Source organism: Anolis carolinensis, chromosome 4, assembly GCF_035594765.1.
Source record: "Anolis carolinensis isolate JA03-04 chromosome 4, rAnoCar3.1.pri, whole genome shotgun sequence".
Taxonomy (NCBI): Eukaryota; Metazoa; Chordata; class Lepidosauria; order Squamata; family Dactyloidae; genus Anolis; species Anolis carolinensis.
In genome coordinates this window covers 90,849,326-90,866,857 of record NC_085844.1, presented here as the reverse complement: position 1 = coordinate 90,866,857, position 17,532 = coordinate 90,849,326, and the positions used below count along the sequence as shown (strand labels likewise).

Here is a 17,532-nt window from a genome sequence, read left to right as displayed (position 1 = left end):
GGCCACATTGTCCGAATGCCCGATCATCGTCTCCCAAAGCAGTTGCTATACTCCCAACTCAAGAATGGGAAATGTAATGTTGGTGGCAGGAAAAGAGAATTAAAGATGGGCTTAAAGCCAACCTTAAAAACTGTGGCATAGACACTGAAAACTAGGAAGCCCTGGCCCTTGAGTGCTCTAACTGGGGGTCAGCTGTGACCAGCAGTGATGCAGAATTCAGAGGCACAAATGAAGGGTTTAAGGGAGAAATGTGCCAAGAGCAAGCCAACCCTGACCGGGACCGCTTTCCACCTGGAAACCGATGTGGAAGAACATGCGGGTCAAGAATAGGTCTCCACAGCCATCTACACATCCACCACAAAGACATTACACTTGGAAGGCCATCATCCTCAGGCTACGAGGAATTGCCTAAGTAAGTAAGTAAGTAAGTAAGTAAGTAAGTAAGTAAGTAATCACTTAGCTTTCCTCTTCCTCCTCCTCCTCTCCCTCTTCTTCTCTGGAACAATAATTTTAAGGTTACTTCAAAGCAAATCACAGCAGTGTGTTTTCTTTTTTCTTTTTGTCCTGTGGCAAAGCAAAAATGGTCCCAATATGCCTTCTGCAAGGGACAGTCATCCTACAATGCACATCAATTATTTTAAAGGAATAATGGATCTCCAAGGACTCTTTCATGGATTAGGTGTCGAGAATGAAATATTGTATTTTGACTTTGGTAGAAGATTAAATAAGAGTGAATATAAAAGACAATGGCTGTGATCTCTTTGTGAAAAAAACCCCACACAATTAATTTTACTGCCACCTCAAACCACTGAGCATTTTAAACCGGCTTCTATAGCCACAACTTGAAATGATATTAAATTAACTGTCGAATTGCACTTGGAGTATGAGGATGAGGTAATTAAATTGGACATGCCTTGACTTTAGGACTCTTAATTGTATTTTAGAGCAGTAGCTACAGAACTTATGTAACTTTGGGCATACAGTGGTCATGCCTGTCTCTCAAGGGTGTGGTGGTGAACTGCTCCAATTCATCTGTAAGCAGAATTCCCTTGCAGAGGTGGTCTTTACTCCTATGCTCGAGTAGGAAATTGGGATGATATGTAATCACTATAGTAGCTGCCACCATTCTCTAATTTCAATTCCTATAATCAGCACCACAGAGAGACAGTGCCGAGGAAGCTGCGTGCATGCACACACTCAAGCATACACAGAGCCAAGCCAGGTACATGAAAGAATATGGAAACAGAAGATGGCAAAAGGAAAACGTTTTATTCTAAGCAAGAAGGTGACATTAACAAAAAAGATATTTGTAAACATGAAAAGAACTCCTTCAAGCATTCTTACAATAATGTTACCAAGTTACAAAAATTGAAGTCTTAATCAGCCATGGGTGAAAAAACAAGACACAAAACTATTGCAGTCTTTCTAAAACCATTCCCCTTTCTCCTCAAAAAACAGGTGGAACTCTTGGCAGGATGTTCATAGGAGAAAAGGGTGCTTCAGGTCAGTATTTTACCAGCATCTCCCACAGTCCCCACTCTGGTATCTTTGTTCTTCTTCATCTTCCTCCAACTTCATGTCCTGAGGCTTCTATAGCTTAACCTCAGAAGCATCATGAAGCTCTGCCCATTGGTCACTCTCTCTGTGTAGTTGCCCTTTTATGACTCTGTGAGATTCAATAAATATAACTGTAAACCCAATACCTCCTTTGTGCACTTAGAGAAGAGACTATTTCACCAGCTTTGGTGGCCAGATGATGGGAGAGTTCATTATCACAGCTATTCACACAGGAAACAGTGAATTATATCTGTATTCTTATACAGTAGAGTCTCACTTATCCAAGCTAAACGGGCCGGCAGAAGCTTGGATAAGCAAATATCTTGGATAATAAGGAGGGATTAAGGAAAAGCCTATTAAACATCAGATTAGGTTATGATTTTACAAATTAAGCACCAAAACTTCATGTTATACAACAAATTTGACAGAAAAAGTAGTTCAATGAGCAGTAATGTTATGTTGTAATTACTGTATTTACAAATTTAGCACCAAAATATCACGATATATTGAAAACATTGACTACAAAAATGGCTTGGATAATCCAGAGGCTTGGATAAGCGAGGCTTGGATAAGTGAGACTCTACTGTACTTACTTATCTGGAAGGAGATCCATGTTTCTTTAGCCATGTATGCATTATTGGTACTTCACTATATTTCCTAAAACTTTAGGCCAGAATCCAGTTGGGCTATTATATGTTTGTGTGTAGACTTACATGTGTGGGAAATAGAACTGCAAAGATGCACAGTGTCCGTATTGAGTCAAAGGATGCTGTCTTCTAAGTTTAGAACAGAGCTGGCAAAAAGACTGATGTGCCCTGGGACACCAGCATTCATGAGCATTCATCACTGATGCATCTTCACATTTCAGTAAGCAGGTTTCTTGTTTCCTGTTATATTGAATGAAACTGCAATTCCACAATGGTCAGCTGATGCTATACTGGTATGAACGCCCTGGCTTTTGCTCAACTGTGCAGATTTGCCAATCAATTGTCCGAAACACCTACTTCTGCATAACCTTGTAACTCATAATTTGAAATAGTTTTTAAACATCTACATCAGTGGTTCTCAAACAGGGGTCCCCAGATGTTTTTGGCCTTAAACTCCCAGAAATCCTAACAGCTGGTAAACTAGCTGGGGTTTCTGGGAGTTGTAGGCCAAAAACATCTGGTGACCCCAGGTTGAGAACCACTGATTTACAAGAAGCTGCTGGGGGGACATCATCCAGATGACATTATCTGATGCCATCTGTATGCAGTTGACGTCCAACTCTATCATTTCTTTCCTCTCGTTGCTAAGGAGGCTGTTCAGGTCCTGAACCGGTGCTTAGCATCTGTGATGGTCTGGATGGGGGCAAACAAATTGAAATTGAATCCAGACAAGATGGAGGTACTTCTGGTCAGTCGTAAGGCCGAACAGGTATAGGGTTACGGCCTGTGCTAGAGGGGTTACACTCCCACTGAAGACACAGGCTTGCAGCTTGGGAGTTCTCATGGATTCATAGCTGAGCCTGGAACCCCAGGTTTCGGCAGCGGCCAGGGGAGCATTTGCACAATTAAAATTTGTGCGCCAGCTGCGCCCATACCTTGAGAAGCCAGACTTGGCCACAGTGGTCCATGATCACCTGGAATAGACTACTGCAATGTGCTACCTTTGACTATGAGACTAGGCATTATGTTTTAATCTATTTTATTGCATTTATGTTTTAACATACAGGAGCCCCGGTGGCGAAGTGTTTAAAGCACTGAGCTGCTGAACTTGCAGACCGAAAGGTCCCAGGGTCAAATCCCGGGAGCGGAGTGAGCGCCCACTGTTGCTCCAGCTTCTGCCAACCTAGCAGTTCAAAAACATGCCAATGTGAGTAGATCAATAGGTACCGCTCCGGCGGGAAGGTAACGGCGCTCCATGCAGTCATGCCAGCCACATGACCTTGGAGGTGGCTATGGACAACGCTGGCTCTTCAGCTTAGAAATGGAGATGAGCACCAACCCCCAGAGTCGGACATGACTGGACTTAATGTCAGGGGAAACCTTTACCTTTTTTAATGTTTTAACTGTTTTAAAATTCGAAATGTTATATTTTTGTATCTGCATGTACACTGCAGCAATGAATCTTGCCATGATATGCAAACTGCTCTGAGTCCACTTTGGGTTGAGAAAGAGCGGGGTATACATAAGAGTAAATAAAATACATTTCAAAATTCGAGCTATATTTAATTTTTAAAAAATCAAATAAGCAAAAAATTTGACTGGATTTACATTGTCTTATATTCCAAGAGGTCCGCATAGTCAAAGCAGTGGTATTCCCCATAGTAACCCATGGATGTGAGAGCTGGACCATAAGGAAGGCTGAGCGAAGGAAGATAGACGCTTTTGAACTCTGGTGCTGGAGGAAAATCCTGAGAGTGAGCAAGAAAATCCAACCAGTCCATCCTCCAGGAAATAATGCCTGGCTGCTCACTGGAGGGAAGGATACTAGAGGCAAAGTTGAAGTATTTTGGCCACATCATGAGAAGGCAGGAAAGCTTGGAAAAGATCACGATGTTGGGGAAAATGGAAGGAAAAAGGAAGAGAGGCCAACCAAGGGCCAGATGGATGGATCGTATCCTTAAAGTGACTGGCTTGACCTTGAAGGAACTGGGGGCGGTGATGGCCGACAGGGAGCTCTGGCGTGGACTGGTCCATGAGGTCATGAAGAGTCGGAGACGACCAAACAACTGAGCAGTAGCATATTCCAAGATATGATCCCAGATTATCTGCTTATCCCAGATTATCTGGCAGTGTAGTTCAAATCAGATAATCTGGGATTAGATCCTGGGATATAGGGCAGTGTAGATCCAGCCTCAGGAATAGTGAGGAGAAGAGAATAGTGTCCCTACTGATACCTCTTCATTGCCAGCATGAAGGCACAGAAGCAGAATGGCCCAATCGCACAAGGTACATGATGGGAACATGGTGTAATTTGTGGCTATAGGTGAGTTTTCTCTGCAGTAATTGGAGAAGGGTTTATCATGAGCAGGAGGCATATTGGCAAAAGGATGCACACAGTGCCATGCAATAGCCAGTTTGTCCCCTTTGTGCAATAAAGCCCTAGTTAAGGGAATGCAAATTGCAGAGGGTTCCAACCTTCATGCTTAAGACAAAACAACAGATGTATCTGGATTTTTTTAAAATCCTGTGACAAAGGGGCTACAGGAAAAGCTATTTGCAGGCAATCTATGATCTTATTTAGCACCTGTCAAACCGATGCTACTAATCAGAGCAGTCTTCAAGTAAGGCATATATAATGTGGAGCTTTAAAGGCTGCAATGTTCCTATGGCTGGGATTTGATTTACAGGGTTAGCGGTCAGACTGACAATTGAAATTAAACTGCTCGTCAGTTTCTCAACACTCCAGGCAAGTGGGTCAATTCTTCCGATTGGTTCTCCCAAGAGAGAAGTAAAGAGGAGGGGGAGAGGACATATTGTGCCATAGCACACCTGTGCTGGCTGTTGGATCAATAGCCTCTATCAGCAGGGCTCTATTTAATGAAGCCTGAACTGGTGTCATAGGCCTGCTAACAGCTGCAAGTTAACACCGATACCAATAGAAACGGCCTGCAAGCCCGAATAATTGCTTCATTTTTCCCCCCACACCAGAGATTTATGAAGATATTGTATTGTGTGTATAAGGCAACCAGCTACAAAGCTCTTTAAGAAGTTTAGGGAGAAACTATCAGGTCATAGCAAGGACAGTAAAATTCAGCAGCAAGGCAATAGTCTGGTCATGGAGACTGCTTTTTCTTTCCCTTTGTTTTGGCTGCTATAATCACCATAGGCAGGGACCAAAAAGTTTCAAAAGCAAGACAGAACATGAACAGATGAAGACAAACATGAGGAAGTACCAGATCAAACAATTAAAAAAAAATATCATACTAAAACAAGCATGCAAAATTATCCGGGATAGCGGTTGCTTCAAGGTGGGATGTAGTGGACCTTTTTTCAGCTCAAATTTCTAAACATGTTGTTTGTACTATTTGCTAAAATCATTTTTTTAAATCATTTGTTTCTGCTGTTCCTCTGGCTATAGTCAGGTTTACATATCCATGGATTCTGTACCCACAGTCAACCATCCATGTTTGATTTTTTTTAAAATATATATATATATATATATCCAAAAAGCAAACCTTGATTTTGCCACTTTATATAAGAGGCACCATTTTACTATATGATTGTACACAATCCATGAATTTTAGTATCTGTGGGGAATTCTGAAACCAACTCCAGTGAATATGAAGAGACCATTGTTTTCAGTCTCCGTATAAGCTATATTAATAGATCCATGGTGTTTCCTGGAGGATTTGTACTTGACATCAAAGGCCATTTTATAATGCAGTTAAAGTTGATGGGCTGTAAAAAGGTTTAAAATTTGGATGGCTTTGTTGGAAGATTCGAAGAGGAAGCAGGAACAACAATTTACAAATTATCCAATCCAAAGGCAAGGAATTCCAGCTATCTAAGCAATAATGGCAAATTTGTGTATAATCAAATATACAACTTGTTCCCCTACCACATCATTAATTCCACATGAGAGTGTGGAGAACTAACTATACTTAAAACATTCAAGGTATAAGAATTCCTCTAAGAATTGAGAATGTAAAAGAGAACAAGAGAAAATCTAGAATAAGGTTGCAGGAATATCAACAAGAAACTGGTATAATATATATTTGACTAGAAATAGAATTGTATTCTATGTTGATACCAGAAAAAGGAAGATGAAAGATCATGTCCAGGAAGAAGCGATAGTAAGAACGTGTTGACAGGAATGTGAAAAGGATGACATTGGAGTAGTTCTCACCAAAGCAACATCATTCTAGCGGAAGTGGCAGATGATTTGGAATATGAGGAATAAGGGGAATCGACTAAATTTAGCCAATGGTGTGTTTATGTATACAAACAAGGAACTGCACGATACAAAATAAACTCCCCTTGTTCATGTGTTTTTGAAGTGTGAAGATAGAATATTTGTGGAGCAACAATGTCTGCTATACATGGTCCATAATTCCCACACTTTTAAGCAAAACTAGAGCAGGTTGTTTGCAGACACTTTCCAAACAGCACAGTTAAATGCTGGGGCATCAGAGATAATTTTACTGAACTGGATGGGTATTTGTTCTATTCTAATATAGACTGCCTTTATGTTCTTGTTCTTATTCCCATCCTGACAACTGAAAACTTCCAATTGCATAGCAAGCACATTTTGGAATGCTTATCTCACCTCATGACCAGGTTGGTAGGTAGCCACTTCTCTAAAGAGAATAGATTTAATGGAAATTGGGAATAACACTTTGGCCACTGGTTCCAGGTCTAATGGATGTTGAAACGTTCTATCCCTTCTCAGCACATGCTTCCTGTGGTAAAGACTCATGTATATTCAGCAAAAGAAGAAATAATGTATATATGTCCAGCAAAATCTTGGAGGAAGGAAGAATATTAGAGAAACAGCATGCCAACCTGGCAGAAGACAAAGAAAGCAGAGTTACCACTTAACTCTGCTCAACCTATTCCTGGAACACTTCATTCAGTCTCAAGTCCCTGGCTTCTGTTTTCAGGCTTTTCTTCTGGTTAGGAAAATTCTATCAGGTAGTAACTGAGGACAGTTGCTGCAGGCAACAAATATGAACTAAAATGGATAAATTTAAAAAACAAATATCCCTGAGATGTATGCTTAGAATCTCCTCAAAATTCCTGTGGGGTTTAAGGTTTCAAAATCTTGGAGCTATGACTGAAATAAGCTTGGTCAAGGGCACACATTATTTTTTTCATTATAGAAAGAGCAGCAGTAATATAGAGAATACAGAAATGGATTGCTAAAATATTCCGATAAATGTGATACTACAGTCCTTTATTTTTGTTAAGATAAATCCTTTTTGTGTTGTCGAAGGCTTTCATGGCTGGGACCACAGGGTTGTTGTATGTCTTTTGGGCTGTGTGGCCATGTTCCAGAAGTATTCTCTCCTGACGTTTCACCCACATCTATGGCAGGCATCCTCAGAGGTTGTGAGGCATGGATAAACTGGGCAAGGAAGGAAAAAATATATATCTGTGGAGAGTCCAGGGTGTGACAAGAGTCCTTTGTCAGTTGGAAGCCAGCGTTAATGTTTCAGTTAATCACCCTAATTAGCACTGGAAAGGTTTGTCTCTTGCCTGGGGGGCATCCTTTGTTCAGAGTCATTAGCCATCCTTGGGGCTCCTCTGCCCTCAGAGTGTTGCTTCCCATCTACTATTTTGGTGTTTGAGTTTTTTAATACTGGGAGCCAGATTTTGTTCATTTTCATGGTTTCCTCCTTTCTGTTGAAGTTGTCCACATTCTTATGGATTTAAATGGCTTCTCTGTGTAGTCTGACATGATAGTTGTTGGAGTGGTCAAGCATTTCTGTGTTCTCAAATAATATACTGTGTCCAGGTTGGTTCATCAAGTGCTCTGCTATGGCTGATTTCCTTTTCTTAACTTCAAATGCAACAAATAACTTTCAACTAGTACACATCATAGCTTAGGAAAATATTAAAGAGAAAAGAAAGGATATCAAGGGTGTTTTAATTTACAATATATTTAATGTGTGCATCCTTTATCTATATTCTTGTACAATATACATTTCCAAACAGAGCACAGTCTTTGTGTACAGTGAGTGAAGACAGCATAAAATAAAAACAAAAATATAAGTATTTATGAAGTCAAAACTATTAACAATATTACTGGATTATAAAGCCAGGAAAATGCATACATGTTTTGATTACTGAATAATACATTCATTTCAAAGAATAAGCATTCTTGGTGCAAACAACTGTTCAGATAAAATAAATACAGAAAATGTTTAAAGCATCAGCATATATGTCTAGAAGAGTATTTCCCACTAGTGCTAAAGAAAAAAAAGTTAAGGCTTTCATTAAGCAGTAATTGTTATATGTAAATACTCTTACTGAAAATCTTATCCCTAGATGACATTGCAATTAAATAAGGTGGAGCTTTGAAAAGTTAAACTGTTGGATTGCATTTTCCCGATTCCCCTATCAGCTGTTTGGGAGGATTCTGTGAGCAGTGGCTCAAAATGCAACTTTTCGAAACTCTGTAAGTAATTTCATTGACTCTGAAACGGAAGCATCACACTCAATCCCTTAGGATTGAATTGACTATCAACATGACTTTATTTTAGAAGCAGTTTTCTGGTTTCCAAAATGTTTTTTGTCTTGCAATTAGAGATGCATTTGAAAAAAAATTAAATCTGGCATTTGTCAGTTTATTTGGGAGAAAATCCTATTAAATTTAGTGAGACTTATACCAAACTAAAAAGAAATCAGGCTGCTAAGTTAAATGCAGCAACTTTTTGCCTTCAATCCTTTTAAATACTCTTAAAGGAGTCAGGGGAAAGAAACATACCAGAAGACAAGCTGGTTTTGGTAATGTCGTAGTTTTCATTAGAAGGCTTCATAAGACTTTGTTTGTGTGGTTTTTTTTTCTTGCGATGTTTAATGAATGGGTCTGAAATTACATTTGCTTCTAGAAAAAAACAGCAGCATATTATTGGATACTTATTTGACCCTCATTGATCACTGGTAAGTAACTGCCCTACACTATGCTGCTTTTCAAAGCAAATGTAATTTTAGCCTCATTCCTAAGGGAATGAGATGCAAAACAATTCTAGGGTCTTGGGAAACCTTATAGTGAAAACTATGGTATTCATTCCCTTTCTTTGTGCTCAACCAACTCGCTTATGGTTCCATACAGCCAATGGTTGTTTCTGCTTTTTGAAAACTACATATGCATTAATATAAATGAGAGGTCCTAAGCACAAAGTGTATCAATACAAAGTTTCTGGTTTAGGACTGTCCAAATGATGGCAATCAAGCCCAAAAGACATTCCATCAGGTGTATCTGGTAGGAATGAAGGACTTAAGGTCCTTCAAAGGTTATATGGGCATGCAATTCCCATGACTCTTCAACACTGACCATGGTGGTTAGGACCAATGGGAGTTTTAGGCTATCAACATCTGGAGGGCCACAGATTCTCTACTGAGTTTAGCATCCCTTGGATGGAAATGCAAAATTTGGGAAATTGACAGAGATGGTCATCAAAGTGATGAATACCACAATTTACCAAGGAAACACTGCCCAAGACAGCTAAGCAGACCCTCTGCAATTAGGATAAACATATCTGAGCACCTAGCACAGCAATGCTTTATACAGAAATGACTCTCACTATGCTTGACACAAGATCTAGAGATCCTGTGACAAGCATAGTGGGAGTCATTTCTGTATAGAACATTGCTGATGATCATCTCCATATATAGGTTTGTCAGAGGCCTTTGCTATGGATCCTGGAATGGCTGACTCTTACATTATATAGAGAAGAAGTACCATGCATGTACCCTTCACAATTCTGCCAGACGTTAAACAAAACAATAGTGTGGAGGCAGTATCACCACTGCAGTCTATTACAAAAAATGAAAAAGGCAACATCAACATAAGCCCCAGCAGGGAGTTTCCATATATGTTTTGCTTATTATTCATAATTTTATAGCAATTAAAATAAAGAAGAAAGTAGAAAAGAATGGAGGAAGGAGACACTCCATTGTGAATTAGTTAAACCTGTTAGGATTAATATTTATAAAGAAATACTGTAAAGCGGGGATAGGAAAAGTGTGATCTTTCAAATGTTAGACTAAAATTCCCATAATTCTCCACCACTGGCGACACTTCTAGGACAATGGGAACTGCAGCCCAGTAATGTCGGGATGAAACCACTCAACAGTGCTGTAAAGTTTCTTTCAGTGTCAACTATTTGCAAATAATGCCACATCATACTCTTGCTGAAATTATCCTTATAAAGTAAAACATTTTAATATTTCAAGAAATTTAGAAGTGATCAACACCTCAAATTACAATTTAATGCTTTCCCACTCAAAAATAAATATTCTTCCAGGCCCTTGAAAATAGGGAATAATCCTGGGACACTGATCTAATTAACTAATTATCCAGTTAACTATGGCTTCGTTCAGAATATTCTTTAAAAGGCACAAAATGCAACTTCCTTAAGATAGTATTTCTGTAAATAAAACTAGCGATGTAAAAAACATAATGAATTATTTAGGAAGCAGTTTTTCCATTTTTGTAGATTTAACAATTCCTGTCTGCCACAAAGTCTGTATACTGCCATAAAGTTTAGCTCTGTCCCATAATGTAGTCCTGTCACCAGTTTTCAGCCATGTAAAAAAACCCTATGTACTACTCACTGACTCAAACAGACACTATAATGCATAGCAAAACTATTCCAGGTATGAATTTTCATGCATCTGCCGAACAGCATATATGTTATATAAATTAGGTCTCATACAATATGCAGTGTACTCCTATACATGTCTACAATGAACTAATCCCAACTCCTCCAGGTCTCAAGTTTTGAGTGTGAATTAGACTTCAAAATCATTCAAGCATGGAAAAGCATCTGAATAAGCTATATATGTATCTAACTTTGCAAAAGTAATATAAAAAGGTCAGCTCTTTGAAGCAATTTTCTCTTCAATCTAGAAAGATCACTGTTACAAAGATCCATGTGTTTCTATGCAATTAACTGATTTACTACAACAGGAAGGGACAATTCAGCTCTCCTTAACACTTTTTCTCCACACTCCTGATTTCATATGCTCAGTGTTGTGACACTGAAATTAAGGGGATTGGAAATGCTGGTAAAGTTAAATCTAGCTACCAATGTGGGGAATGATCCAACCAAAATACAAGGCACTGTGCAAATGTACAATTCTTTCTTACTCACCCAACAGGCTGGTGGAACAAGGTACTGCATAAAACAAATTCATGAAATAAGAGTGTGTATTTTGGAGTTAAGTTACTGTACAACAAAAACAAACAGTTCACGGCTATATTTTTTTCAGTGTTGGACAGTTTCTAAAAAAACAAAGCCCTCATTTTATTCACATTCAGTATTGAAGTTCGACAGCCAATAAAATGGTTTCTATCTACATTTATCTGGGCAAGCAATATTGTAAAATTCAATAATTAAAGGCCTCAAGAAGAAGGAGGCAAAATAAAAGTAATGAGAAATAAATGGTGTTGATTCAGGATTTCTATAAATTAAAAACAAAGGGGTATCAATATTTTTGCTTGTAGGAATACAGTATCTGTATTTACATAAAAATTTGCAACATTCATATATAAGAACCAAATACTGGAAACATATATCAACTCCTCATCTAATAATATACATGAAATTGTAATTTTCCTCCATTGGCAAGGACTCCTAGTCATTTTTAAAACTGTTGTATTTTACAATATATTTTTATTTTTAAAAATGTAAGTAGTTTAAAGTCATTAACTCCATGACAAAATTCTTTAAACATGCTCATTGCATGTAACTAAATTTAAGGCAACAGGCAAATAGAAAAAAATGTGGAAGAGCATTTATACAACAATAGTTGAAAGTTTCCAGGTTGCTATTCTCTTCGTAAGTATCCAGGTCTTTTAGCTGGTGGCGGTGTGTGCATGCATACGTTTTGCTAAATCATAAACATAGGTTATATCTGGCCGCTTCTCTGGATCTGGGTTGATGCACATATTAACTAATTGTCGCAGCTAGAAAAGGAAGAAGAAAAAGAAAAAAATGTTAAGGACCAAAGAAAATTAAAACAAAAATCCCTGGTGATGAAATATATTAAAATCTCTTCTCCATTTCTGGAGAAGTACAGTAAAGTCTTTTTTTTGTTCACGCACACCATTTATTTCCTGTAATATTTCTTACACACTTTGAACCACAATACTATTAAATTGTTGCTTTAAAAGTAATTTCACTGGACCTCACTTTTGTTGACTGAAATATCCTAAAAGGAATGTGCAAGACTCACACAATGGCCACAAACCAAAAATTAAGTTACATGTAGTAACGTTTATTGTTTTCACTGGATTTAAAGACACCCATGAACTAATTTATTTTCAATTTCATTGCCAACAAAATTCATATATAACAAGTTCTCATACAGACTCCAAGGAAAATTTAATGTACAGGAAACACACATTCTGAACACACAAGAGTTTTGGATGCAACTACCTGTGCTGTTCTTACTGGGCTTATTTTTGCAAGTGGGGCATCACACAAGATTAACACCTTAATAAAAATTGAATAGAGGGATGGAAACCAAATACAACAACCCAGTCAACTGACCACTGAAACAATGTCTTTCAACCACGCAGCCCTTAGAAGGCAGAGGTCAATAGGACTTCAAAATGTATAGCATGAATTTCTCCAGCTGATAGTAAGTTTTGTAAGAATGACGCCACTGCTAACAACCCTTTATTTCTGATTACTTATCTGACCACAAAGGCATGCAAACAAGCAAGACCTCGGCCAATGAACTGCAAGTATAGCAGGCTGGTACAGGTGAAGGAGGTCCTTCACATAATCTATCAGAAATAAGTCAGTAATATTTCAACACAAGGGGTTTCCATAAAAGAAACAGGGCCCACAAAAGGAATATGGATAGCTTCCTCACTGAAGAAAGAGTATATGAAAAAAGTGGTAGATACAACAGAACACTTTTACAAAATTTGCTGTTAACTGCAGTCAAGGCAACTTATGGAGACCCTATGAATTACAGACTTCCAAGTCTTGCTCAGGTTTTGTAGGCCATTGTTTTATTTTCTATATTTGGTGACAGGTTTTAGTTAGAACTACAACAGATTCTGTCTCTGTAGCTTGAAGAAGTTCTATTGGAATGCCATCTATCCCTGGTCATTGTTTTTACTCCCTAAATGCAAATTCAATTCTATGTTGTAAAACTGCAGGTTCATCTTCAATTTTTTCTTTGTTCTTTTTAATTTTTATTAATATTTTGAAATGTGTACAATAAAGGTGCATTTTAAATTATGATTTATTGCTGTATGCAATAAATCATAATTTAAAATGTACCTTTATTTACCAGCAACATTTTCTATAATCATAATGTCCAGGACGACTCTGAAAGAGACACACCACACACACCCAAATAAAGATTAAGAACAAATAACCAAGAACTTGCTCTCTTTGCTGAACAAAAATAAGAAAGATGAGAAAGAAGCAAGGATATTTCCCTCTTTTTAATATTTAATGTGTAGCATTTTTCAAATATAAAACTCCCATTTTGTCTTTGCAACTACTGTAAAACATCTCTAAAAAGCACAAAACTCAGAATGGCAACTTGACTTTCAAAAGATATGCAGACAGACAACAGCCACTTGCTGATACAGAATTAGCACTTCCACACCTCTTGCCAGGGAAATGTATTCTCATGAAGTTGGGAAGCTAGCCTATTAACATGGAGCTAGTAGCATCAGTCGTATCTGGCTGACCTGGGGGATTCTAATGTGAATTAGGCTGAGCTGAGATGTCAAAATAGCTGCAAATTCCTAGGTGGGATAGCAATATATTCCTGTCAGGTTCAGAATGACCAGCATGCTTACAAAAAGGCAGACCGGGACAGGACCTAAGCTGGAGATGGGGAGAGCTGTTGTTGCATCCCTGAGCAGCATGCTCCTTCGGCTCTGCTTATTCTCCTTAACCTCCTCTGTGAACTTAGCACAATGACAGTATTTTGCCTGGAGCTTAGCCTGGTTGTGGGGAGCAGCGGGACACATTTCTTGCTTTCTTTCTTCTTTGTCGTCGTCTTCTTCTTCTTCATTTTAACTGGTTTTTCAGTCTCCAAGTAAGGGAGAGGAAAGTGTCCCTCAAGTCATAAAAAGGAGGGTCAAAAAGAAAGGGGAAAAAAGGAAGGTGGCATAGGGAAGTCAAGGGCCTGGAAAGTCCTGTGAAGGCAAGGAACTCTGATTTAAAGCAGAAGCGGTGTTCCTTTCAGGTATTCACTCCACCTCATGTATTACTCATTAAAACGCTGCCACTAAGGGTCTGGTGGCTTTCTCTTTTAGGGATATGAATATATGAAGCTGCCTCACACTGAAACAGACCACCAGTCATCTAAGTCCAGCACTGTCTGCTCTAAGGTGTGGCAGGTGACCCTCCAAGGTGTAAAACTAAGTCTTTATCAGCCATGTTTCCTAAGATCATTTTACACAAGAAATAAACTAATACTGAAAAGCTGATGAGATATGTGGCATTTCATCCAGTGTCACTGGGCCTTTCCAGGTGGAGAGGTCCCCAAGCTAGCAATCAGAAGTTACTATGCAGTTGTTCCATTTTTTTCTTCTTTAACTGATTTCCAAGTGATGGAAGCAGTGGTATAAAAACAAGAAGGAATCAATGGCACCAGTAAAATTGAGTGACTGAGACAAAGTAATGCCATGATAAAACCTTCACCTGGAACCATTTGCTATCTTGGAAAAAGAACAATGTAACAATTATTCCAAGGAAAAAAAATTGGGGTTTATAATATAAATTTCCCCTCTAAGATATGTATTGGGACTGGTCTTTTCCAGCTTATTCAAACATTATCTGGAGTTGGGATGATCAGAAAGTGTTATCAAATTTTCAGATCAGTTTACACTAAAAATTATAATGAAGAGCACCAAAAGTATCTTCCAACCAAGAAAATGAGCTTGAAGTGCGTTTCAATATTAACTAAATGTAAAGTGCACAGTGATGGGGGTTTGTTGTCCACTCATTGCAATCAGCGCTACACATATCTTGGGATTGTGTTTGAGAGCTTCCTGAAAACAATAAGACAGCATGTGACCATTCTGAAAGATGCCATTTCCCTATTTGGGATTGTTGGAAAAGGAATTAAAACCAATCTGACAATGTCAAAATAACTTTTATATAAATCTTTGGTGTGATTACACTTGAAAAAAATATAAACAATATAAACATTGAATGCCAACAGACTTCAGAGTAAGGCTACTTTGCAGTTAACATTAAAGGGCTATGAGAAATGTGCTCTAAATGATATTTATTATGATTATTTAAGTACTTATTTTTGACTAGTTATTATAAGTTTATATTTATGATTGTTTGTTTATTTATTATATTTATATCCCGCTTTCTCTCACCCTGAAGGGGACTCAAAGCAGCTCGCAGTATGGCAAAATTCAATGCCGCATATGTTGTTTTACTTATTGTTTTGACTTGGTTTGTCTGTCTATTTGTTTTTTTATTATGGCATCGAACATTTGACACTATTTGTTTGGGAATCACCCTGAGTTCCCCTGGGGAGATAGGGCAAGTTATAAAGTTTATTATGATTACTACTATTACTACTAAACAGTGCTGGCACAAGTTATTATCCACTGGTATTCCAAAATGGATAAACATGAATTAAATTAGTATCTGATTGGCTACTATGGGAAACAAGTCAATGGTCTAACTGAAACTTTGGTCTGAACCACCACGACTCTCTATATCCTTAAAATATCTGTGTGCCGAAAAAAGGTTGCCTCCTCCCTTGGCCCTTCCACTATGGGCATCTTTATATTTCTCTCTTTATACTGATAATTAGTCAGCTTCTAAAAGGCTAGAGGGGATTATACAATGCAACCTGAGCATTTTGTGAACCACTGACGTGACTTTAGACAAGTTTGATGCAAAGTCGCTAACTAATAACACTTGGTCTAAATGGAAGTGAAAGAAAGTAGCATTTACAAATATTAGAAAGGAAGATTTATTTCATTTCATGATTCGTCCTAGGATCGTATTAATGGAATGCAATGTGTGCCGTTGCCGCATCACCAACATTTGATGGCATGTAATAATAATAAGCAACTGGAAACGCTTACACTCTACAAGGATTTAAAGATTGAACTGCAAAGACTCTGGCACAAGCTAGTCAAGGTGGTCCCAGTGGTGATCGGCACACTTGGTGCAGTGCCTAAAGACCTTGGCCAGCACTTGAAAACCATTGATGCTGACAAAATTACCATCTGTCAGCCGCAAAAGGCCACCCTACTCGGATCTGCATGCATAATTCGCTGATACATCACATAGTCCTAGACACTTGGGAAGTGTCCGATGTGTGATCCAATACAAAAGCCAGCATAGTGATCTTGTTTGCTGTGTACTAATCCTTTTGGGCTAAAATCTATCCTCACTTTCTGTGTTGAAATCATCCTCACTTTTATTTATATCCCACTTTATACTGGGACTCAAAATTGCTTACAAATTATTAAAACCCACTGCTGATCAATGACATACAAGAACTATTGAACCTTCATTAATTAAAAACATTTCAATTTCTAAAAGCCTAACATAATAGGAAAGTTTTTCAATTACTAGAGGAAGTAGAGTAGGAAGGGAGCCATTCTAGCCTCTGTAAGAAGGGATTCACAAAGTCGGCCACCAAGAAAGCTACCTCACTTGTTCCCACTAAATCAGCCTGAGAATGTTGTGGGTCAGAAGCAGAGGCTCAAATTGCACTAGGGAAGCAATTAGCATAAAAATGCTGTATCATTCAAATTTTTGTTAGTGCTAACTTACCAAGTTTAGTTGGGACTAATAAATGGAACTAATCCACAGCAACATAACAAAGGTCTACTTCAGGTGACCTGTGGTACCTCACATATGTACTGTATCAGCCCTCATCTCAATGAATGACCATGAATGGAAAAATCCAGCTTTTTATTCCTTTGTTCCTCTACTATATTTTCCAGTCACACTGACCTGAGAATTCCAAACTCTGAACTAGATATCCCTATCTTGGTCTGCAATATCAGAACCACAATGGCCGACAGCACAGAAGCAGGAGCTTGTGTTCCATAATATCACTAAGTTTAATAGAAATACAGAGACAACTAATACACGAAATGTGTGCATAGAGCATGTAGATTTACAAAACATTTGGTTGTTCACATCAAATGAATTTTTAAAAAGCAACAAAACAAAAATATTCAAAATTCAGGTTGCAGTCTGACAACTGCAATCATTGGCTAAATTCAGTACACTAAAATGAGACTTCGTTTGAATACACCAGCTGAAGTGTTATGGAAAGTTTAGAAACATTTACCTTTAATGCT

General features: G+C 38.2%; 1 protein-coding gene across 6 annotated transcripts in view; it reads right to left on the bottom strand.

Annotated features, from left to right (window-relative positions):
* Nucleotides 1-8,127: 8,127 nt before the first annotated feature.
* The window catches only part of nek7 (NIMA related kinase 7), a 118,185-nt gene continuing 108,780 nt past the window's right edge, over nucleotides 8,128-17,532 (bottom strand). For all 6 annotated transcript variants that reach the window (XM_062980785.1, XM_008115012.3, XM_008115010.3 and 3 more), the window contains one exon: nucleotides 8,128-12,177. In XM_062980785.1, coding sequence (XP_062836855.1) covers nucleotides 12,067-12,177 — 111 coding nt within the window. In that variant the 3' untranslated portion in view covers nucleotides 8,128-12,066. The remainder of the gene's footprint in view (nucleotides 12,178-17,532) is intronic.